This window comes from Copadichromis virginalis, linkage group LG7 (genome assembly GCF_057382275.1).
Source record: "Copadichromis virginalis isolate Kocher_CV1m ecotype Utaka linkage group LG7, C_Virginalis_male_GT1.1, whole genome shotgun sequence".
NCBI lineage: Eukaryota > Metazoa > Chordata > Actinopteri > Cichliformes > Cichlidae > Copadichromis > Copadichromis virginalis.
In genome coordinates, this window is record NC_140624.1 from 50,724,860 (window position 1) to 50,749,324 (window position 24,465).

General features: G+C 40.7%; 1 protein-coding gene across 1 annotated transcript; it reads right to left on the reverse strand.

Moving 5' to 3' along the window:
• Positions 1 to 7,921: 7,921 nt before the first annotated feature.
• mtrex (Mtr4 exosome RNA helicase) lies at positions 7,922 to 24,443 on the reverse strand. The gene is made up of 27 exons (XM_085464006.1): positions 24,301 to 24,443; positions 23,870 to 24,010; positions 21,930 to 21,996; positions 21,752 to 21,814; positions 21,549 to 21,661; positions 20,970 to 21,144; positions 20,751 to 20,841; positions 19,915 to 20,039; positions 19,681 to 19,779; positions 19,339 to 19,459; positions 19,124 to 19,255; positions 17,323 to 17,402; positions 16,872 to 16,982; positions 15,982 to 16,083; positions 15,094 to 15,219; positions 14,771 to 14,921; positions 14,384 to 14,556; positions 14,236 to 14,304; positions 14,041 to 14,166; positions 13,846 to 13,956; positions 13,571 to 13,759; positions 11,985 to 12,148; positions 11,345 to 11,450; positions 9,736 to 9,792; positions 9,486 to 9,648; positions 9,164 to 9,268; positions 7,922 to 8,826 (listed from the first exon to the last, which is right to left on the reverse strand). Exons 1-27 carry the CDS (start codon positions 24,399 to 24,401, stop codon positions 8,774 to 8,776), a joined length of 3,114 nt encoding a protein of 1,037 aa, XP_085320132.1. The 5' UTR covers positions 24,402 to 24,443; the 3' UTR covers positions 7,922 to 8,773.
• Between the last annotated feature and the right edge of the window lie 22 nt (positions 24,444 to 24,465).

The following is a 24,465-nucleotide window of genomic DNA, read 5'->3' on the forward strand; positions in this document are numbered from 1 at the left end:
CTTGGTGGAGTTTAATAAACTCAGCCGTCTGCTCCTTGCTATCTAAAATATAACAGGAAACTGGCATAAATTCTTGACCGTCTCATACTTCTGTTTAAGCAGTTTTCTGTTTGACGTTTATTCAGCTGTGTAAAAATCCTGGAGGAACCCGATGGATTAATAAAGTTTTATTTAACTCATTCACTGCCATTGACGTCTATAGCCGTCAATGGCAGTGAATGAGCCAATGGGTTTAACTCATTCACTGCCAATGGCTGGCAGTGAATGAGTTAATCTAATAATCTAATAACTTTGATCTCAGCCAAACCGATTTACTCCGGAACAAATAAAACACCGATAAAAGCCAAACAATTACATTTTTAAGTTATCTGAGTGACTTATATATCATGTTTAACCTGAGAAGCGAAAGACAGTGGAGGTCTGAAAACGATGAAGCTGGAAGTCCGCTGCTCTCGTCAGGTCGAGTGACCTTTGAACCCCCCGGCTAGCTATCGAGCTGGTGGGTAACAGACGTCTCCGAAAACATCGGAGCACTTTTGCAAATATGCGATGTCTTGATAAACCAAGCAGATATTTGTCATTTACACAGCTACTTTCTCGTCTGAAAATATGTTAAAAGTTTATTTTGTGACCCAGAAAGATTAATAAGAGTAATTTTAAAACTTAGTAGCAGCCGCCATTGTTGGAAACTAAAATAGGCTGGGCCTCGCTATGAATTCTGGGATATGGTAGGCCACGAAGGACACACCCGACCCATCCTTCAAATTCGGGGAAATGAAGGACGCATTTGTCGTCGCATTTGAAGGAGTCGATGAATTGGGACAGCCTTCGTCGGCCTGGCTGTGACGTAAGCGGCCTTCAAATGCGGCCTCCGGAGGATGCAGCCGACGTTTTGGGAGACAGCTTATTTTCTTACGCAAGGTGTTGTCCTAGAAACAAATTGGTCACAAATGGTTTTTCGTTTATTTTATTTGTCAAAAACACAGATAAAGTTTCATAGCACTGTAAAGTCGCTGAAGATAAAATATAATCCAAAACAAAAGCTCAACTTTTTGTTTTGCCTGTGACTCAAAAAGGCTTATACTGAAGGTGTGCTCCAGGTGTAACAAGTCATTCGCTTTGTGTATGATGTGTTCAGGGAATTCAATGCCTAGAAGTCACTGCAAGTATTTGTTCATGCATCATTACCCATAGTGTTTACTTTATGGGTCACCTTTATTAGTCATATTCATGTGAGCACAGACTCCCTCGATCAATGAAGCTCACTGACTTTTGGCAAATTAACTCTTAGTGCCGACTATTTATTAAATTTTTGTGAAAAATATTTTAATTCAAGCCTTTAAAAAAACTTTAAACTCTCTAAAAGATGAGCATTTCCTAAATCTCAGTTACAAATAGTGCAGCAGTCCTGCAGAGATTGACCAATTTTCTTATTAAAGTTAGCATCACATAGGGTGCCTTCGGAGGAAAGCACCCTATGGTCTGTTTGGGGTTAGCAGTAGGCCTCCGTGATGAATCCCCCTCTATATCTCCCTCCTTAACAGTAGCTGTTAATCTCCTTACTCAGCAACAGTTCTGCTCACATGATCACAGCTGTCGAAACCAAGGAAACAGAGGATTGGAAAAGCATCCCCATCCCTCGTAGTGGAAAAGTGTGTTGTAGGATCAGGCTATAGTGGTCTACCCACAAACAGCTATGACCGCAACAGAGCTGGTTTTTATAACGTGACTCATCACAGCAGAGCAAAATAACAGGAGCACAGTGTTTGAGCCCGTGTTGACATTTTGTGTGCAGCTATTTAAATTAAGGCTGTCTTTTCTGAGCAGGAAAGGGACTCTGTGGACACGGAGAAGAGTTTCGATGAGGTTTTACAAGGTGTCAACGCCAGGTTCAGAAAACTGCTTCCTCTGGCGTGTAGAAACAACATCTCTGCTTAACTGACACAGTTTGTTGTCCTCGTCCGAACGACAGCCCGCTTTCTCAAGACATTTCTCGTCATCTGGAACAAACAAGCACTGCATTTTTTAAGATCCTACGCAGCTACTCGGTTCGTTTCTTACAGATTTGAGTCATTTTAAAATGCTACAAACGCAATTAATCTTGGCATATGTGTGTTTAATGCTGGACAACGCAGAGAGGGGTTATTGTGGAACTGGCTCCAAGGAAACATCAAGCACTCAGGGACTGAGCAAGGCTCTCATGACTCTTTTGAGTTTTTGTGCTAAACACATTATAGTATTTGCTGTTGCCGCTGAGCCGTCTCTGTGTCCATCTCAGTCTATGTGGAAACTTAGTCACAGGTCTTTTATTCATGAAACCATTCTGGGAAATGTTCCTTCTTATGAGGCTGTATTAATCATAACCTTGGGGCACCACAAAGTCTGACAGCTCAGTATTTACTTTTAAAATGTCAGGCGTCAGTGCCGGGGAGACTTATTTTACTTGTTTAATCATTAACAAATTTACTTTTAAAAAAGTCTAAAGCATGGGGGGAAAGTTCAAGTTAAGGCCTTTGCTTAACAGTTGTTGCACTGAGCGAAGTGCAGGAGGTGCCTGATGAGCTCAAAGGCACAACGTTGGCAAAGTTCAGCTCATTTGAACCTTGACCACTCCACACCATGATGAATGCTCACACAATTAGAAGACAAAAACAGAGCAATGCTGACTGCCAAACTCCCGCATCGAGCCATCAGGAGTAAAACGCTTTTTAATGGAAGCAGATTGCCATCCAATTAGTCATGTGGCTTGTTGATAGGTTAGATTTGTTAGCTGCCCTCCCATTGGCTCCACTGATGTGTTAAACTCTCATTTTAATTCAGGTAATGAGTAAAAGAGGAGCAGCTTTCGTTACTCCTTAATGCATGAAAGCATACCACAACCAAGATGGAGAAGAAATATAAGCTTTGTCATGGACTTAAAAAGGCCTTGAAGTTAGTAAAGGTTGAGATGCATCATGGATAAAATATAAGATTTGTTCTTGGAGTTTGCCCCACACCAGGGATTAATACTGTGTACATCTCAGCCTCGGTTGTTTCTATCTCGACTGATCTTTCAGTGTGATGCTACATTTCATGTCCGTAAATCAGAGGAATGCCCAAGGGTGAACAAAAGATCAGCGAGGTCAGCAGAATCATTAGGAACCATCCCCTGCAGACACAAAGATCCAAACAAAATTCACAGCTATGTAACCAGTCCATGCTGAAGCACTTGGCTGTGCAAACTTCATCAACCTCAGGCTCTGCCAACAGCAGGAAAAACATCTGCCATACTGCTCTGTGGCCAAAAACAATGGCCTTAACGCTGCGGGTCAGCCTCCCGAGCTAGATCAGTATCGAACTTATCTGTTTTTTGCTGCAATTGTGCTGTTTCCTTGACTCCAACATGGCCCTGTCACTCCACAAAAGCTGCCCAGAAAATGCGCAGTCACAAGTCACAGCAGGGTGGGAGAGGGGGGAACCCTGTCGTCAGGGTACAAGATTTTTTTTTTTTTTTTTTAAAGGGGGGAATTAAAAGCAAAAAAGACAGAAGAAGGGGAAGGAGGGGGCTGGGTGGAAAAGAGAAAAACCAGAAGAGCTACGTGGCTCCGTGTCCTCATCACAACCCACCTACACACACAAACAGAGGAACCTGTGTATACACACACACTGGTTAGACAATATAGTTTTCATCTGTGTGCTAGTCAGAACCGGCCCCTATGAGCTTGTAAATGACAGACAGCAACAGAAAACTTTAATGATATATTTAAAAAACTGCAAATTTACATTTACCTCATATGTTATTTGATCTACATAGGGTTTTTTTTCTGTAAAACATATTTGATATGTTAACCTGTAACTTTTTCTCCTTACTGCCGATGCTCGATCATTATCTTCCCATTTTTCAGGGAAAATCAGCTTTACCGAGAGAACTCTCAGAACACGAGCAACTTGTGAAAACGAGGAACTGTCTTTGGCACAGTGTCTCCATTTGTTTTGTGCAATACTGATAAATCATTGGCGATCTGCACGGGATTTCAGTGCTGGAAGAGCTCAGTGTGAAAACAAACCTTCTCATTTATAACAATGTCACCGGGCAGAAAAAACAAACTGAAATGGGGAAGGAAAAGATCTCCCACTTAAGATTTGATGAGCATGTTTGACTTGGAGCAGGTGGATGTGAGCCAAGCTCAGTCTGCTGCTGGACTGTCTCCAATCATGTGAGGATTTATTCTTATGAAGCAACTCCTCCACTTATCCACTGGACCAAACAGCAGCGCCAACGGTGAAGGCACAATAAGCCACACTGATGGTAATCGCTGGGTGAGGAGGATTAAATTACATTCCCTGCCAACGATTTAGCAATGTTGATTTATTTGCCTGATTTCATCTCCTTCCCCGACCTCCTCCCAGTCACTAAAACACATGATTTATGATGTTTCAGTGGGTAAGGACAATCTGTTTGTCATCTCCAGATTTAATCAACAATGAGCTCACTGACTGATCATTTGACCTTTATAGCTTTATACCTGACAGTTTCATTTGAGCTATTGCTCAAATGAAAGTACATAATCAATAACAAGAACTAAGATAAGCTCCTATTAAATGAATCACCAGTAATTATTACTTTGGGCAGTAATTGTGACCCAGAATGAATTCAGTATCGTTAGTTATGATTAAGCCTGTAGTTGTCTGTGAAACAGCTACAGGCACCAGCTGCTGATCACATCACAATTCTTAATGTCTAAGAAGATGAAATCGTGCCTGAGGCATCAATCCAGCGAGACCCATTCTGTGGAATCTAAAGGGCAAAGATTCAGCTGCTATTATAGTAGCTAGGCTCAGACGTGCACTCAATTGCCAGTTTACCAATCTAAAATTATCCACACTGAGGAAAGTTAAAACAACAACAAATGTACGCCTGGCTGAGTGTAACACAACAATATATGAGACCACCAACACCCCCATAAAGTTGATTTATTACTGTTTTTAAACAGTTTTAAAAACTAAAGTGACATTTTATAGCCTTCGTGAGTATTAACAGAGGAACCTAACTCATTTAATAGCTGATAATAATGCAGATAAACCAAGAAATAAATGAATCATTCAGTCAACGTTAATATTGATTATTAACAGTATGTCATAAGGCAACTAGTAACTAGGCAGAGATGATATAAGCAGTTTTTAGAGGAAGAGCTCGCAGAAAATGCGTGGATAGATGTTTACGTGTGAAAAGAAACAACTGATGCGAAGTTTTCACTAGTTTTTATAAAAAGCTGAGTGATTTAACCCGAACAACCAAAAACTAAAGCTCTCAAAAAAAGACTATTACCATTTTAAGCTGAAAGACGGTGCTTTTTCACTCATTTTCAGTTTAGTCCTTGAAGCTGACCATTTTCAAAGAAATGTTTTTTGTTTGTATGTTAAGGCTCTTAACACTGGCCTATGAATAATTCAAGCAAAAGTAAGATACAAACATCAAGGGAGGAACCAGTGTTGTGTTTACACATAAATGTATTACACAGGAACTCAACTGAAAACCAGAAGCAGCAAGTTTTATGGAGTGATGACTTCAAATTTGAAAATTCTGGTCAATCCGGAGAAGGTCAGGAGAGACAACATGAGTGCTTACTGCAGTCTGTAAAACACAGTGGAGGCTCTGCCAGTTTGGTTAGATTTTGATTCATCGTGCAATACTATCAGGAGAGCATCAGGCTGGAAACAACTGGCCTCATTAGATCTCAGGACTCAACATTAGCAGTGTGGCATCATCTTGACAGAGAGCAGAACAAAAGGCAGCCAAAATCCAAAGAAGAGCTTTGAATGTCCTCCAAGAAGCCGCGAAAAATATTCCTGAAAACTTCTTAAAGAAATTACAGGAAAACTTACCTAAGAGAGTTCAGGATGGGTTGAAGAATGGAGATGATCATACCAAATATTGACTTTCACGTTCATAAAAATTGTGCAAACACTATTTTGCATTATATTTCCATTTGTGTTCGCATGTTTCAATAAATTGCTGCACCCATTTCCTATAAACTCTGAGATCAGCAGGTCTCAGTTCGCTTTTCAATCAACTCAGTAAGTGACTGTGTAAAAGACACGTTTACTGTTGTACAGTGGGGCAAAAAAGTATTTAGTCAGCCACCGATTGTGCAAGTTCCCCCACCTAAAATGATGACAGAGGTCAGTAATTTGCACCAGAGGTACACTTCAACTGTGAGAGACAGAATGTGAAAAAAATAAATCCATGAATCCACATGGTAGGATTTGTAAAGAATTTATTCGTAAATCAGGGTGGAAAATAAGTATTTGGTCAATAACAAAAATACAACTCAATACTTTGTAACATAACCTTTGTTGGCAATAACAGAGGTCAAACGTTTACTATAGGTCTTTACCAGGTTTGCACACACAGTAGCTGGTATTTTGGCCCATTCCTCCATGCAGATCTTCTCGAGAGCAGTGATGTTTTGGGGCTGTCGCCGAGCAACACGGACTTCCAACTCCCGCCACAGATTTTCTATGGGGTTGAGGTCTGGAGACTGGCTAGGCCACTCCAGGACTTTCAAATGCTTCTTACGGAGCCACTCCTTTGTTGCCCGGGCGGTGTGTTTTGGATCATTGTCATGTTGGAAGACCCAGCCTCGTTTCATCTTCAAAGTTCTCACTGATGGAAGGAGGTTTTGGCTCAAAATCTCACGATACATGGCCCCATTCATTCTGTCCTTAACACGGATCAGTCGTCCTGTCCCCTTGGCAGAAAAACAGCCCCATAGCATGATGTTTCCACCCCCATGCTTCACAGTAGGTATGGTGTTCTTGGGATGCAACTCAGTATTCTTCTTCCTCCAAACACCACGAGTTGAGTTTATACCAAAAAGTTCTACTTTGGTTTCATCTGACCACATGACATTCTCCCAATCCTCTGCTGTATCATCCATGTGCTCTCTGGCAAACTTCAGACGGGCCTGGACATGCACTGGCTTCAGCAGCGGAACACGTCTGGCACTGCGGGATTTGATTCCCTGCCGTTGTAGTGTGTTACTGATGGTGACCTTTGTTACTTTGGTCCCAGCTCTCTGCAGGTCATTCACCAGGTCCCCCCGTGTGGTTCTGGGATCTTTGCTCACCGTTCTCATGATCATTTTGACCCCACGGGATGAGATCTTGCGTGGAGCCCCAGATCGAGGGAGATTATCAGTGGTCTTGTATGTCTTCCATTTTCTGATGATTGCTCCCACAGTTGATTTTTTCACACCAAGCTGCTTGCCTATTGTAGATTCACTCTTCCCAGTCTGGTGCAGGTCTACAATACTTTTCCTGGTGTCCTTCGAGAGCTCTTTGGTCTTGGCCATGGCGGAGTTTGGAGTCTGACTGTTTGAGGCTGTGGACAGGTGTCTTTTATACAGATGATGAGTTCAAACAGGTGCCATTCATACAGGTAACGAGTGGAGGACAGAAAAGTGTCTTACAGAAGACGTTACAGGTCTGTGAGAGCCAGAGATTTTCCTTGTTTGAGGTGACCAAATACTTATTTTCCACCCTAATTTACAAATAAATTCTTTACAAATCCTACCATGTGAATTCATGGACTTTTTTTTCACATTCTGTCTCTCACAGTTGAAGTGTACCTCTGGTGCAAATTACTGACCTCTGTCATCATTTTAAGTGGGGGAACTTGCACAATCGGTGGCTGACTAAATACTTTTTTGCCCCACTGTACATGTTTACTTTGACACGCAAAGCACAGCATACTGATGTTTATCAATGTTAAAGCTTCAGTTGCTTATTATTTTGCAGCTTCACTTCGTTTGTGTGGTAGTGGTTTTGGAAGCGGGTTTTGAGCGCGTGAGCTGGGGTGTATCTGAATATCAAGAAACACCGCAACCTGCTGTTCAAACCAATGAACTTCCAGATGAATATTATAATGAAACATGTGATCCAATTCCAGCATATACACTTTATTAAAAACATCAGAAGCAGAGCCCCCCCCCCCCCTAAATTTAAGAGCCCGATGGTGGTTGAGTTAGATTGCTGGCTCAGTGCTCACACGCATGAACTGGTGGGGTGTTTGAATCTCATGTACGTTTTATGTAGCACCGCCACCTGCTGTTCAAACCAATAAACTACCAGATGAGGTTGAATACATATATAAATAAAAACATTCAAGTGAAGAAGTTTCTACCATGTTTGGTGAGAGCACTGCAGAGTAGGCTGTCAGTTCAGGTCCTGTGTTGCTTGGCTGGACAGCTACTGTTATTACAACCTTCTGTTTAATATCAGCATCAAGTGAATGGACAACAGTTTGCTTTTTATATATAATCTGTATGTAAACAAATACAGACGTTTATTGAAAACTGTCAAATATGTACACACATGTAAAAATACGGAAAAATAAAGTGGGTTATTAACATCGACACAGGTATTTGATGTATTATGTCATGAGCTCTCCTCAGATCAAAGCACAAAATAATTATCAGTCTAATTATGCACATTTTTGCCATTTAAGCAAAAACAAAACATGCATATTCAATGAACTGTGAAAACAGACCATATATGATGCGCACAGTGAGGACAATGATTGGGAAACCTCAGCAGGATGAAAGTGTTTATGGAAGTTGCTGTGATTGCACAGTTAGCATTCCCAAAGAGCTTTCAGCTGGAGCCAATGGAATAATCACCAATTTAAGTTCACTAAGGCATTACACATTTTTAAAAAAAGGGTAAATAACAAAGCACATGACTTCTATAGTGAAACAAACAACCACAAAAGAGCAGGGTTCACTAAAAGACACTATAAGTAGAGACTGGCAGCAAAGACGATGTCTCTCTTGATCTTTGTTATTCCTGCAGGGAGAGAAACACAATTCAAACTCTGTCACAACTTTTACATGAACAATTACAGAATCTAGTTTTGGCTTCTTCATAAAACGTAAATGGTTTGTTAAAAACATGCACTAAATGCATGCACTAAATACATGTACTAAATGCATGCACTAAATAAAGTTTATGATGCACAGGTGTACTATCAATGTAGTTTTAACAATACAAAAATAAATCTAACAAAAACCAACAAAAAACAGTGAAAAATGTCCAACTTTTTAAGGATTTGTCATGTTAGACTACATTTAGAAAGGGAGCTAATATTCATTCAAATGAAAAATTGGTGCAATGTGTTTCCTACCTTCAGCAAACTTATTCTCCAGCTCTGTGTTGCCGATGGCTTTAGATGCAGAGCACATTTGTCTCAGGACCTCCTCCAGACGACGCATGCAACGGATGATGCTCCCTAAACAGAAATCCAGAGTGTAGATACATGTGTTAGAAATCTTTGATTATATATCTATCTTTTTTTGAGAGTAAATGTGTTCACTTTGTATCAAATAACTCATCTGACCCACAAAATCTGCCTCAAATAGAAAATATTTCCTAATACTGGAGAAAGGAACCAATAAATTGTGATCTTAATAATTAAACACCTGCAGATTGTAAGAGAAGTAACAAACCTTCAAAGACGTCGGTCATTTTGCAGATTTGAGCAAACGTGGCCCCGTTGGCCCAGGCATAAACCACGTCCATTAGGTGGGGTTTAAATTGGTTCAGATAGCTCTCTTCGTCCACCTCCAGCTTGGCGTCTGCTGACACTTTGGCGATGCGCTTTGCACATTCCTGAACACAACAGAAACAGTGATGCTTTCATTTCTACTAAAGTTCACGCATTTAACAAGATACAGCTCCACTCTAATGCCGTCTCACCTGCATCTGTCTCAGCGGTGCAGCGAGCTGCTCAGTTAGTTTTGGCATCTCGCTGGCCTGGAGGAAAAAAAACACAACATCTAAATAATTAGTACAAGTACCATATAAATGTTAATGTTATTAAATCATAATACAGCATAACTCCTGCACGCATGTCTAAGTTTTTCAGAAAATACAGGAGGAATACAAGGAGGAAAGACATCAGTAATTATCTTAGCGAAGCATCAAATAAATTTGTGGAGGTTTATGAGGAAATTCCCAAACAATCTGAAGTCCATCCTTCTACAGTGAGGAAGATTATTCATTATCAAATGGAAAGACAGTTGCCAGGTGGGCATCCAAGCTAAATTCATAGCAAGGTCAGAATATGCAATGATCAGGGAAACTGCAAAAAATCCAAGAGCTGCATCTCACTCTATGGGAGTGTTGGCATGTTAAAGGCCCAAATTTCATGATAATTAAATTAGAAAAAGAATGAACAAGTATGCTTGTATGGAAGGACTACAAGGAGAAAGTGACTTCCCTTAGGAAGAACATGGCAGCATGGATAAGGTTTGCAAAGTTGCACAAAACAAAATGACTCATCAAGGAACCAAAGCATATCAGCAGCTCATATCACCTCTCACTAACTGGCAGGAGCGTAATGGAGGGGTCATGACTTTGCCTAATTTTACAGCCACTGTACCTGGGCACTTTGTAGTCATTGAATCAAGCACGATCTCCACTGTATATCGAAGTATCCTAGAATCAAATGTAAGTCTCCGTCTCACAACAATTTGAGATACTAATGTTATTTTCATCAGAAAGCTTAGGGCCTCCTAGGGTGCCGGTATCACTTTTATAAGCAGCCACATCTGCTCTTTAAATATTTATTGTGGTCTGGATTTTTATTTTTCAATACAGCAGTATTGAAGTCAGGTGGTATTTATACATATTCTAGTGTGCTATTTTGCATTCGAGCAGCTGTTTGGTCTGCAGATGCAAACTAATATTAACATGCACTTGATCTCAGTGAATATCTGTTTGGTGGCTCCTCTGAGAAGCTAATGTGCAGGATTAGAGGTATGTTCACGTCTGCAAGTTATCGAGAAGGTGATGAACTTGGCTCAATAAGTAACAAATGTACAATTTATTTTCAGGTGTTCTTCCGACCAACGCTGAAGTCCTTTAAAAACATGCTAATTGGCTAAAGTCCCCATCATCAACAGCTAAAATAGCAGCAGGTCGTCTTTAAAGACAACAGCTGTGCACTCACATGCGCACCGGATTTATTGGAAACATGACAGCTGCTTGTCATTATTCGCTGTGTAAACATTTGAAGCTGGCTAATAAGAGACAGTCCGATATGGGATTGAGATCAGAATTTTCCCGTTCACAGGACTGAGCTAATGAGAAACCAATGAAAGTCTGTTTAAACATGTGCTGATGCTGGATCAACCTATTTTGAGAGTTTGGTGTTTGCTTTGACTGTAAAGCAGGAGAAGAAGCCAAGAATGTGAAAGCAGCTCGAACTTACAGGAATGGGAATAAGGTGTTTATTTTAGTGTTCGGGAAAAGATGAATCTTTGTACATCGAGTGAGTGATGCATTTGTGTTCGTTTGTCCCTACGTTTTCCTGGAAGACAAAGCAGGACAGCAGGGCGGTGGCTTGCTCAACTGTCAGATCATTGAAGAGACCGTTGAACATCATCTCAGTCAGCAGGAGCTCGTCGGCACTGGAGATATTTATACAGAAACTTAATTATATAATGACTTTGCTTCAATATCTTGATCTTTTCAAAACAGCAGCTATAAAAGAAATGTGAGGTGGAACACGGAGTAAGAATCTGCTTTTTTATGCTAAATATCTAATTGTAAGACATCAAAACAACAGCTAGGAATAGGAACTTTAGGTAACTCACGTAACCCCAGTTCTCAGGGTAGCATGAGTGAGATGCCCTTTTTGCTGGGGTGAAGTGAGAAAAACTGCTTATCTTTAAAAAAAAAAAAAAAAAAAAGGCCACATAGTAGTGCAAGCTTCATAAGGTTGGGTGGCTGTCCAACGTGGTCGTTTCAATCATCAGCCAATCAGGATTGTTGTAATGGAATAAGGCTTTTAAGGAATACGCAAGCAGGTGCATCCCATGCTGAGGCATCTCACTCATGCTGCTGTGAGAGCCGGGGTTACACAAGTAACCTGAAGTTTTCAGGTTCATTTACATTTTCTTCACTGTCCCAGCTTTGTGTGTGTGTGCCCCGCCCTCCCCTACCTGCTAATTTCACAGGCGACCCGCCCTTTCATCTCAATGACGTCAGAGGGACTGGCAAAGCCAAGTCTTCGAAGAACTCTCTTTCTGCACTTCAGCTGGTCCATCTGCAAGATGGTTCGCGCTTTTTTGAGGTCTCGCTTGGCTGTTCGAACATCTGCTGCGATCTGAAACACACACACACAGTTATGTTATGCAAATTTCTTCATTTTTAACTTGTTGAACTTTGATTTCAGGGTTTCTTAAAGTCTCAAAAAGCTGTGTGATAGGTTCCAGTTTAGCACATCAGAAAACTTCAAGCAACTTTAGCTGCAGAGTGATGAAGAGGAATGTGAAAGACAATTGCATCAGATGTTCATGTGCATGCTTATCTCATACCAACTATTTAATTTATCCACTTCAACCTCTTCTACTGTGTTTAACACACACACACAAAGACTTCACCAGCACTGCTCATCGATCAAAGACAGAAGCAAAGACTTCTCTGTAATGGTGACTGGATGTGTTGGTAAAGATAAGTGACATCACAGGAACACTTAAAGCTAAAGCTAAGACTTTTTAGTGCTTGTGCATCTGTAAGATGTGCTGAGTTCAGCCAGTGCTACCTGTTTGGCTAAACAAATAATATAAATGAGACATCAGAAATGGTAGCATCTGTAAAAACCAATAAAAAGATGAACCTGAGGATTAGCAGCAGTTTTGTTTCATTTTGGTGTTCAAAGAAAGCAAAATTAAATTTACTGGACCTCTGAATGTAGGAATAACATTCACAAGCGGTCATTTTTCCTGTTTGCCTGTATGTACATATTTGACCACAACTGAACAGAAAAATCCAATAAAAAGAAATCAAGTCTCATCTAACAAAAGGTACTTTTTGTAGATAAACAGGAAAGTTCAAACATTGAGAAATTAGAGTGTTTAGCTGTTATTTGTTATAGTAACCTGTTGTGGTATAGACAATACACCCCAATATCAATCAAAGCTACCAATAAATAACCCTAACCAAAAGTGATGTTTTGTTCCAACACAAAGGTGATAGACAACTAAATACTTTGTTAGTACCTTGTTGCGATATACGGCCCCACAGGGTAGTAACAAAGTGTTCAACAGTGTAAGAACCTTTGAATTCACTGAAACAGTGCTCAGAGTCGCTTCCAGAGAAGCCATGATCAAAACCATTACCAAGTCAGAGAAAAAGCAAAGAACAACAGGTTATAAATAAAAATGGCAAACTGGAGACCAATACCCACACTCATTAACTCAGTCCTAGCCTTCAGGCAGCTAATTCTCACACTCTTTATTTTCACACTCTTGATCAGCGGTGTGATGAGGCAACTGGTTAAAACCAGCCACATAGTTGTTCCCTACCGCATAGCATTACTCACGCTTACTAGTTTACAGCTGACACAGTGGATACCCCAGTGACAGTGATGTTTACTTACGCAAACATCACTTACCAGGCAAACACAAATGCAAATCATGCCACTACAAGCTAGGTTAGCCCAGTTTGCCACCATTTAGTTATGCTCTCATAAGGCCTGACAATTAGCAGGACATCCCATTGCTTGAAATTTGACAAAGTTTCTCACCAGAGCTTTCTTCTCACAGAGAGAATAGACAGATTCCAAGTTGGGGTCACTGTGCAGGGGATGGGTGTACATGCGGTGCTCAAAGGCCTCAATCTTCTGAATAACTTTCTTTAATGCAGGGTCTTTGATGCCCATGTCATCTATGGGGTCAAGCAGAGGAACACCATCTGGAAAACGTTTCTGCACCTCCTGTGGACAAAATGATTGGAGGGAAAAAAATGTAAATGATTCACACTAATATCTTCAACACCTTGAGAAATGGCTCTACTTTGTACCTGTATGGACTTGAGCATGAGCTGTCTGTTGTCGTAGGGCCTCAGGTCTTTGGGGATGTAAAGACGAACTGAGCTGACAGAAGTGAGGAGATGGAGCATCACTGGAACCACCTGGGCAGAAAAAGGTGATTTTAATTATGGCGCTCCCATTTGTGTATATGAAGTTATGTGTGTTCTTGCGATTGCTCCACCCACCTGCATCTCTCCAGTCTCCCCTGGAGCGGCAGGTTTAGCAGCTTCAGTTGCAGCATCTTTCACACTGTCCTTACTACAGTGGACCAAAACCTCCACGACATACAGCGGCTCTGAGTCTGTAGTCGTCTAAATGGGAAATGTGTGTTAGTCATAGCCACGGGACCTTGGATTCATCTACAGGTGCCACTAACTTACCTTAACATTAGTCTTCTTGCAAAAGTTTACAACCACTCCCCAGCCAAAGTCAGCATCCTCATTTTTTACCTGACAGATGAAAATACAGACTTGTTAAATGATGTGAAAATCTTCCATTATTACTGCTGGTCTAAGCGTAAAGCAGTACCTTGACAAGTCGCCCAGGCTGTAAGAAGGGCAAGCAGTATTTGGGTTTGTGGATGAACTCCTGGATTTCTTTACTCAGTTTGGCCAGCTGCTGTCTGATTTTAAAGTAAGTGACCACACTCTCTTCATTGGGAATCTCAATGGTGTGGTACTGCTCCTCCAACTTCTTAATTTCTGCACAAAAACAGTCATTTTAGATTCATCTTAGAACTAGATCACACGTAATTCATACCAGACAACTGAAGATGACACTGTAAACAGTCACCATACTACAAATATACATATACATGCTATTGAAGTCCGTGATTGCTATTTGTGTTCATATTTGTATGTCTGTCAGTTACTACCCAAGTGTGTAGTGTGAACAAGTGCATACAGAAATGCTTACTCTCCACTACACCAGGCAAAGCCCTGTAGTGTTGGAACTGGTAGAAAGACTTCTCCAGCATGTATTCTGGGTTGATCTCCTCCACACGCAGCAGGTTGAGCACCATGTTGTAGGTTAAGTGGAAGGCACTGTTCAAAGGATCTGCAGAGCCCTGCACAGCAGGATTAAAATGGTTAAAATGATTAAAATGTCAGCGATTCCTGACAAAGAACAACTTAAGAATCACTTTTAAAACTTTGGATTCAGTGGTTAAAATAATGCTAGGGACTAAAAAACCTGAAAGTGATGGTAAAAAGCATTTGCAGCAGCCTGGTTAACAGTACCTTGAGTAGCTGTTTACCCACAGCTGGGCTCATCTTCTCATCCACCATGAAAATAACAATCCCTCTGTCGTCCATTCCTCTCCTCCCAGCACGCCCAGACATCTGGATATACTCACCTGATGTTATCTAGACAAGGTGGGAAGATAAATTATATTATAGAACGTCTATGTACATGTGAAATATATGTACGACTGAGAAACTGGTTAAAACAGCATAAATGAAGGTGGTAAAAACAAAACACTGAACATCTGCACATTTATTCAATTACTGCCTAGGCAATTATCTGCATTGCTATGAATCTACATCACTCATCTACTGTTCATTGAATCACACATGGCACTGACTAAGCTCCACATTTTTACCTCTCTTTGCAAAAAAAAACCAAACAAGAGTTTAAATGATCAGATCTTCATTTCACACATTCTTGAGAGCAGCTCTTGAGTTGGAAGAGAGTTTTTTGAAGAATGAAGGTGAAGTGTGAGTGCCTGTGTGGAGTTTTGGCACCATCAGAGGCAACAGATGTTTCTGATGAACCTCTTGGAGGGCAGTTTCACTCTCTCTCGCTCATTCTCTTTAATCCCTAGAGCACCCCCTTGTAAACAATATGTGGCTATTTATGTGCCAATACAAGCTGCAACGCTTGAAGACCTTATAAAGGCTTCAGAGCAACATGCTACATAACAACTGCACACTTGACAGAGCAGCTTTAAAGCACAATTTATGGCGAGCTCTGCATTTTACTGGCCTCAAACAGAAGCCATAGACAGACAGATATCTTTCTGGAAGTGCAACTTTTCCAAACATCCATACTAATACTGCTGCTGAGAAAATTCTGTATTAAAGACATAAAAGAGGGGGAGACCATTGTGTTTGACTGCGTGAACTTACAAAGCGGTGATTCTTGCCATCAAACTTGCGTGCACTGGTGAAGAGCACAGTGCGAGCTGGCATGTTGATGCCCATGGCGAATGTCTCTGTGGCAAACAAGGCCTGCAATGGAAATAAGGAGCATTAAGCTCATCTCAATATTTACATTTTATCACTTACAAATAGACACTGATCCTCGAGGACTAATAAACATGTTCAAAGTGTTCCTCATAAAACATTTGGAAAGCCATTTTCTTTCAAGTGCAAAAAGATTGGAGCCGCCAAGAACAGCCGATCAGGCATAAATCTTAAAAAACAATCAAACAAAAAGAAAAACCAACACAAAAGCAGGATTTCCCGTAAAGTTTGGAAACTTGTCACAAACCATTTCTATTGGTTTGTGACAAGTTTCCAGTCTGCATTGACTAAATCTTAAAGTTGTGATAAAAAGCCTTTAATAATTACCTGACTTGTGTCTAAGTCTGGATTACAACACGCTGAAACATCTGCTTCTCCAGATGTAAGAGTATTTCTAATTATGTTCTTTTATTTGCCTCCATTTTAGCACATTTTCTTCATTTCACAGTGTTACTGCCATAACAACCAGAAATGACCAACAGCTAAAGTGTAACTCTGTAGTTAAAGTAAAAAGACTGAAGACAAGACTGAAGATAGGCACACATTATCATGAACTGGACGACTGGTTACTTTAAAGATTAGTTTTAATTACACTTGAACAGACTCTCTCAAGGATTCCATGTCAACATATTCATCAAATCCATTAATATGACTATGTACTAAACTTTTGCGCAAATTAAGTATTTCCCCTAAACGTCTGTTACAAACACACTTTTGAAATTTTCAGTCCTGCAGAGACAGACAAATCTCATTAAAGTTAGAATCACCAGTACCTTGAGGAGGCCTTCAGAAAAGAGGATCTCTATGGTCTCTTTCAGGATGGGCAGTAGGCCTCCATGATGGATCCCTATCCCCCTCTTTAACAGTGGCAGCACATGCTCGACCTGAAGAACACAAACAAGCTCATTACTGTTGAACTTCTCTCTCAGTGACCGTTTTGATCACAGCTGACGAAACCAAAACCAACATAACCCTTGTAATGGAAAAGTGTGTGGTAGGGTTGTGCTTTGCCGTTGCTCGTGTTGTACCCAATAACAGCTACTAACGCTGTTACTGGGTACAGGACTGATTTTAACAGGACTCATCACAGGAGGAAACAGTGAAGCTTTTTGCTAAGATTTTACAAGGTGTTAAGATCAGGTTCAAAAACCATGTTTAAATAAATAAATAAACCCTTGACAAGCTCAGAGAAAGCTGAGTGTGAGAGCATGTAGAAACACTTACCTGAGGCAGTTTCTTGTCCTCATCTGATAGACAGTCCACTGCATTGTTGAAAACCTCCTCCACCAGACGTTTCTCATCATCTGTAACAAAGAAAGGAGTCAAGTTTGAGTGATTTTAAAATATTATTCAACACATAATTAATCCTGGGAAATGTGGGGTTAACGTGGACCAATGGAGATAGGGGGTTTTGGGGAATTGCCTACAGAGAAACATCAACCACTCAGGAATTGTGCAAGTCTCTGTTGACTTTGGAGTTTTTGTGCCAAACACATTATAGTATTTGCTGTTGCTGGTGGGCGGTCTCTGTCCATCTCAGTCCATGTGGACTGGCCCTTATTCATGGAACCACTTCAAGTCCAATAATTACATTTGTAAGGGGATTTTGCTGTAGCTAAAAGCATAAACAAATAAAATACTGAAAACTTCTTTCTTGCAAGTCTTGCAACATCAAAGGTGTTGACAACTTTATCTCCTTTTTCTGACGTCAGACTGTGTGCTGTGTTACTGTTTGTAGGCCTCTGGTTGGCCAGCATTTCTAGATGATCAGAGTTATATCACCACCTGTTGCTTCGGCATCAACAGCATGCCAAAAATGTTTTGCATTTTCATGTGGAGAGATATTTTTCAAAACAAACATGGAAAAAAACTCATTTTAAATAAGACCTGTATATATGTGGATATACCCTTTTTCTCCGATCTACTGAAATTATCTCAGTATCTACAATTTTTCTTAAGAAAAACAAAAAACAAAAGCTTTACTGAAACCACAAGAACACAAGAAACTTGTGAAAATGAGGAACTGTCTTTGGCACAGTGTCTCCATTTGTTTTGTGCAATACTGATAAATGTTTGGCGATCTGCACTGGATTTCAGTGCTGGAACAGCTCAGTGTGAAAACAAACCTTCTCATTTACAATAATGTCACTGGGCAGAAAAAACAAACTGAAATGGGGAAGGAAAAGATCTCCCACTTAAGATTTGACGAGCATGTTTGACTTGGAGCAGGTGGATGTGAGCCAAGCTCAGTCTGCTGCTGGACTGTCTCCAATCATGCGGAGATTTATTCTTATGAACCAACTCCTCCACTTATCCACTGGACCAAACAGCAGCACCAACGGTGAAGGCACAATAAGCTACACTGATGGCACTCACTGGGTGAGGAGGATAAAATTACATTCCCTGCCAACAATTTAGCAATGTTGATTTATTTGCCAAATCTCATCTTCTTCCCCCGCTCTCTGAACAGTTTGTCACAAAAACAGGTGGTGTTGATGTTTCAGTTGGCAAAGAAAATCCATTTGCCATCTCAAAAATCTGCTCACTGACTGGTCTTGTGACCTGACACCTCATAAGTGACAAATGCAGTGAAGCTATTGGTCAAAAAAAGCAACATCACTGTATAATAATATTCTCATGATCAAATTATAAAAAGTCAATCATTTCTATTCTTATTAGAGGAAAAAAATAAGCTTTTAATCTGTAATATTCAGAACTTGACTGACAAAGAGTCTGACCTCACCTCATTCAGCACACAGAGCTACAAGCCAAATGCCAGAAACACATCCTTTGATATTAATCTATCAGCTTAGGTGTCAGCAGTAAACTTTCAATTATTCACACATTGCACTTATCAAACAGCACGTTTGCAAAGACCTTCTCAAAGTCTATCGGTGCTTTCATGACTGCAAACAACTTAACTTGACTGACTATACTGCTACTCTCACCAGAGACATGGCGCACGCTTTCGTGGGGAAAATACTGACACACACACACAGATTAGAGTTTCCAGGAATGCACATACCTCTGTTAAAGTCCAGTTTAGCCACCTGCAGAGCATAGGCCTCACACTCTTTCTTACTGAAGCTGAAAATAATCACTGGCTGGAAGTTCCTCTCCATGATCATCTTCACTATCTTGAACACGCTTGATGGGCCTGATTAAAGTACAAAGACATGCAATCTTATATGAATTACTGAATCAAAGATTTTTACATTAAAATCCAGCAAACCCACACACCTTTAGTGCCTCCTTTCCTTCCTTTTGGATCCCACTTGGCACCTCCGCTGCTGCCCCCAGAATCCCCAGCATCTCTCAGCACCTGCATAGCTGTGTTGAAATTGTCCTCTCTGAATTCTCCCTGGAGAAAAATACAAACACAAAAAAACGTCCTGAATTATACATTACCTTATAGCAGCTGTTTCTAATTGGTGCATCCAGATTTAGAATACACAAATTGTTATTTTAGCCCCACTTGTGTAAAGCAGAATTATCAGTGAAGGAGATGAAGCCGAGTCCAAAGAGTTATTCATTCATTTCTTCTGAAAAGCCCTAATGAGTGTTGTTTCCACGTGTCCTTACATTTTCATCAACAACCAGGTGGAGTCCATCACCCCCTGCTGGAAAGATATAGTGTTGCAGTGGAGTGGGGCGGTAGTCTGTGTAGACCACATGGCATGGCTACAGGAGACATTAGAAAAGCATAAATCAATAAACAAGAAAAACTACCCTAAGTCACTCATTTAAACTGTCACCTTCTCACTTAGGGACATTATAAGAACTTTAATTATACTATGAGGCAGTACAACATCCCACCTGCTTGTGTAAGTGACAAATCCACTCAGCAAACTGTTTGGCATTGGGGATGGTGGCTGACAGGAAAACATAATGCACATTATCGGGAAGAAGAATGATGGTCTCCTCCCAAACCACGCCACGCTCTGAAATACACAGACCAGTGAGACGTGTTACCAACCAAAAGCCATCATGTGACATTTTTTTAACCACAGGGTTAAAATAAACTTTAATTCAACTGAGCCTTAAGTGCTGCTGTTGAGAAATCAGTAAATGAAAAGTCGACAAAGAAGGTATAAACACTGATTTTTCATGCAATTGTTTTACTTTGCTTCCATTTTCATTCACGGCCTCAACTGCACCAGACTGCAGGAAATAAATCGCTAGAAAACATGTTAACGTGTTTACTTTCCTGCGTTTTCTCTATTTCAAATATATATATTTAATTTGACAACATGCCATGTGCAATTTTTTTTCAACAGCGTATTAGTAATCTTAGAACATATATTGTATGGACAATTGAAAGCTGCGGGTCCACACCTAATCTTTGAATTCAGACATTTCTGGTGTTACTGCAGGTGTGTAAAATCATTCCTAAAGCCATGCAGTCTGCCTTTGTAGAAATAAAATGAAAGGGTTGTTCTAAAGGGCTCACTGAATTTGAATGTGATGCTGTAATAGAATGCTAATGTTGCAGCGAGTCACTGTGTGAGGGATCCAAGTCAAGTATCCATCCATAACTTACTCATGAATTCTGTTTGTACCCAGGAGAAAATCTATTTGATTCTTGGATGTTCAAAACACACTGATCTGTAATTTTACAGATCGTCTGCATCACTTTTCTATTTTATACCCACCCGTGTCTCTCATGTAATGGATCTCATCGAAGATGACCCACGCCACTTCCCTCATGATCTCAGAGCCTCGGTACAGCATGCTCCTCAGAATCTGGGAGAGAAGAAGTTTATCATTGACCGACCTCTGGATTGAGCAGCATCAAAAAACACTCTTCAATAAGGATATAACTAGCAAATGTAATAATGTCTCAACTCCACACAAAATTGTTTTTTTTTTACCTCTGTTGTCATGACGAGGCAAGAGGCAGTGGGGTTGATGGTGACGTCACCTGTCATCAGTCCTACATCTTGAAACTCTTCGTACATCTCTCTGTACTTCTGGTTGGAGAGAGCCTTGATGGGGCTGGTGAAGATCACTCTCTGCTTCTCCCTGAGAGCCAGCGCAATGGCATATCTGCAGAAAGATATCAGAGAAAGCCATTAAAAAATGTTTTTAAAGAACTATGAACACCTACTGAGCACAATTGCTGACCAGTCTTCATGTTTTAGTTCATATTAAATGAAAAATGTTTAGAATACCTGTTTTGTTTTGGTTCAGTGTTATGACCAATCAGTGGGCTATAAGGGTTCATAATATCTCTCAGTGCTGCTTTCCAGCGTGTCAGTACATTTACCAAGAAGGCACTGATACAGCACAACAGTGAGTATCATCTCTAGTCTCTATAAACTGTTAATGGTCAGCATCACATTTTCTGTAGTTTGAGTTTAAATTCTAAGCTGTATTTTAGCCAAATATAATCAACTGGAATGAGGAAAAATGTGATCGCTCAGTATAAATTGTTTACTGATGACACTTACTCAGCACAAACAGTCTTCCCTGCAGAGGTGTGTGCAGACACAAGCACAGACTGGTTGTTGTCAATACATAATATGGCCTCCCGCTGGAAGGGATCGAGAACGAAAGGGTACTCCTGCAAGACGAGTAAGATGTATCAGAACAAAAGGAAAGCAATCCCACGGTAATGTCAGTTCGTGAAAACTCAGACTAAGGCCCCTTATACCTTGGCTGCTTTTCCCACTCGTGGTTTCAGAGGTTTATATTCCTCACTGGCAGGAAGAGCAACCTGTCAGGGAAGTACAGAAATGGCAACAGTTATCATCACTATTTTTTCTGCTTGTTTATTTAAAAATGAATAAAATTCTTAAAAAACCAAACAAAAAACAACAGATTTTCTTTACCTCATGTGAACATCCTTCCACTGTTTCCACTTGCTCCACCTTCACCTGAGGCATAAATTCTGCAAGACTGAAAAAAGAAAGAAGAAATAGAACAAACTCTGATGTGAATGAACTCACATAATCAAAATGTTTATCAGAGGGAAAGTGTGATTCGTGTGGAAAACGACACTCAAGCCTGACATTAACTGGCATAATGTGAGCTTATAACCAGCTCTTGTTGTTTAGCTGGGTCCTGTCAGCTGTCCGGAGACAGGAAGGTTCTATGTCTAATATGCTGACAATAACTGTGATGATATCAGGAATAATAAGCATAATTATGCACATTTTCATGTGTTAGAGCGCGCTCTTCGGAGCGCAGGTGAGGAGGAAGAGGATGACATTTTATCCAGTTGCAGGTTGCATTCTCTTTCCTTCACATTTTCACTTCATTGGTGTAGAGGAGACCTTCTCAGAGAACATCTGAAATAACATTTTGATGATGACACCTCCTATATTTCTAATTAGAATATGACAATCATATGTAAGCCCTGTGATAGACTGGTGATATGTGCAAGGGGTAACCCACATCTCTTCACCCTGTACACCTCTGACTTCTGCTACAACTCTGAATTATGCCACATTCAGAAGTTTGCAGACGACACAGCCATCATGGGGTGTATCTGGGATGATCAGGAAGAGGAGTACAGAAGTCTGGTGAGGAACTTTGTCGCATGGAGTCACACAAACCACCTGCAACTCAACACCTCAAAGACTAAGGAACTGGTTGTGGACTTCGGGAGGTCTAGAGCAGGTCCACTGCCGGTTCAGATAGAGGGGGAGGAGGTGGTCAACAAGTACAAGTACCTCGGGCTGTGGGTGGACAATAAACTGGACTGGTCATGCAACACAGAGCACCTGTATAAAAAAGCCCAAAGCCGACTGTACTTCCTCAGGAGGCTGAGGTCTTTTAACATCTGCAGGAAGCTCCTGAGGATGTTTTACCAGTCGGTGGTTGCTGGAGTACTTTTCTATGCTGTGGTGTGCTGGGGGAGCAGCACAGCAAAGAAGGACTCATCCAGGCTGGAAAAACTGATCAGGAGGGCTAGCTCTGTGGTCGGCATGAAGCTGGACACTCTGGTGACAGTGGTAGAGAAAAGGACACTAAAGAAACTGATGGACATTATGGACAATGCCAGGCATCCTCTGCACACGGCCATTAACAACCAGAAGAGTCTGTTCAGTGACAGGTTGCTTCTCCCAAAGACAAGAACTAACAGACTTAAAAACTCCTTTGTCCCACACGCCATCAGACTGTTTAACTCCTCTCTGGAGGGGAGAGGGAGGGGAAACAGGAGGACAAAGGAGGGGGGAACAACTAAGCTGTAGTGCCTCTTCACCTCACTGTGCAATACCTTTTGTGCAATACTTTTGTAAATAGTCAACAGTGCAATAGACCTCAATACTTGAAATGTGCAATTCACTTGTATTTTTATTTTTTATTCCTATTTATTCTATTTATCCCCTTTGTATATTTTATTTATATTGTCTCTGTATATATATATATATATATATATATATATATATATATATATATATATATATATGTGTGTGTGTGTGTGTGTGTGTGTGTGTGTGTGTGTGTGTGTGTGTATATATATATATAATATTCTGTAACTCTGTAACTTCTGTCGGTGCTGTGCTTTTTTGGAAATCGAATTTCCCAGAGGAACCCACCCGAGGGATTAATAAAGTTCTATCTAATCTAATCTAATCTCATGCTATGAGACCTGGGATAAGCTGCTCGATGATAAATGCGTGGATAAACATTCACAAGCAGGGATAATTTAAATATTTCTAATAATATGAAGCTGGTTTTACATCACTTTTTTTATGCTGCTGAGCATTTTAATAACTGTGTCCACTAACACCCTGCATGAACACAACAAAGCTTCCCTTCTTACTTCAGTTCATTCGCCGAAACTGCCTCATGTCGAGGTTTCTTCACAAACACCACTTCCTCTCCACCATCACTGTCTGCCTCTCTCTTGACTCGGGCAGACGGACCGACATCTCTGTCTGTTTCATTTTTGGCTGCAGCTTTCCTATAGAGAGCAGAAACACACGAGCTGTTAGCCAACATGCACGATTCACCAATGAAGGGCACACAAACACTTAGCTACAAACTCGTGTTCAAGAGAAATGGGCTCAGAGTTATATATGCCATAATATTGTTAACTTTAAGCCCAATAAGCCTTTTTTTGTCCGGTGTTTCTTTAACGAACCAATGGCTGTTACTATGACTGGCACGAGCACCCATGGCACTACCGTCCTCGCGGAGAAAAAAACTTTCCAAAACAAACACAAAATTTTTCTCCAGAAAATACATATTTACCCCGGTTCTGCCGCCACACTCGACGGTACTTTTTTATTTGTGGTATTTTGTTGTTCATCGTCAAACACGCTGAACAAACCGTCTCCAAAGGTGTCAGCCATGTTTGTTAGGGGCACACTTCCCACAATACAGCACGAGGTTGTTTTCGGGTAATACTTCCGCTAC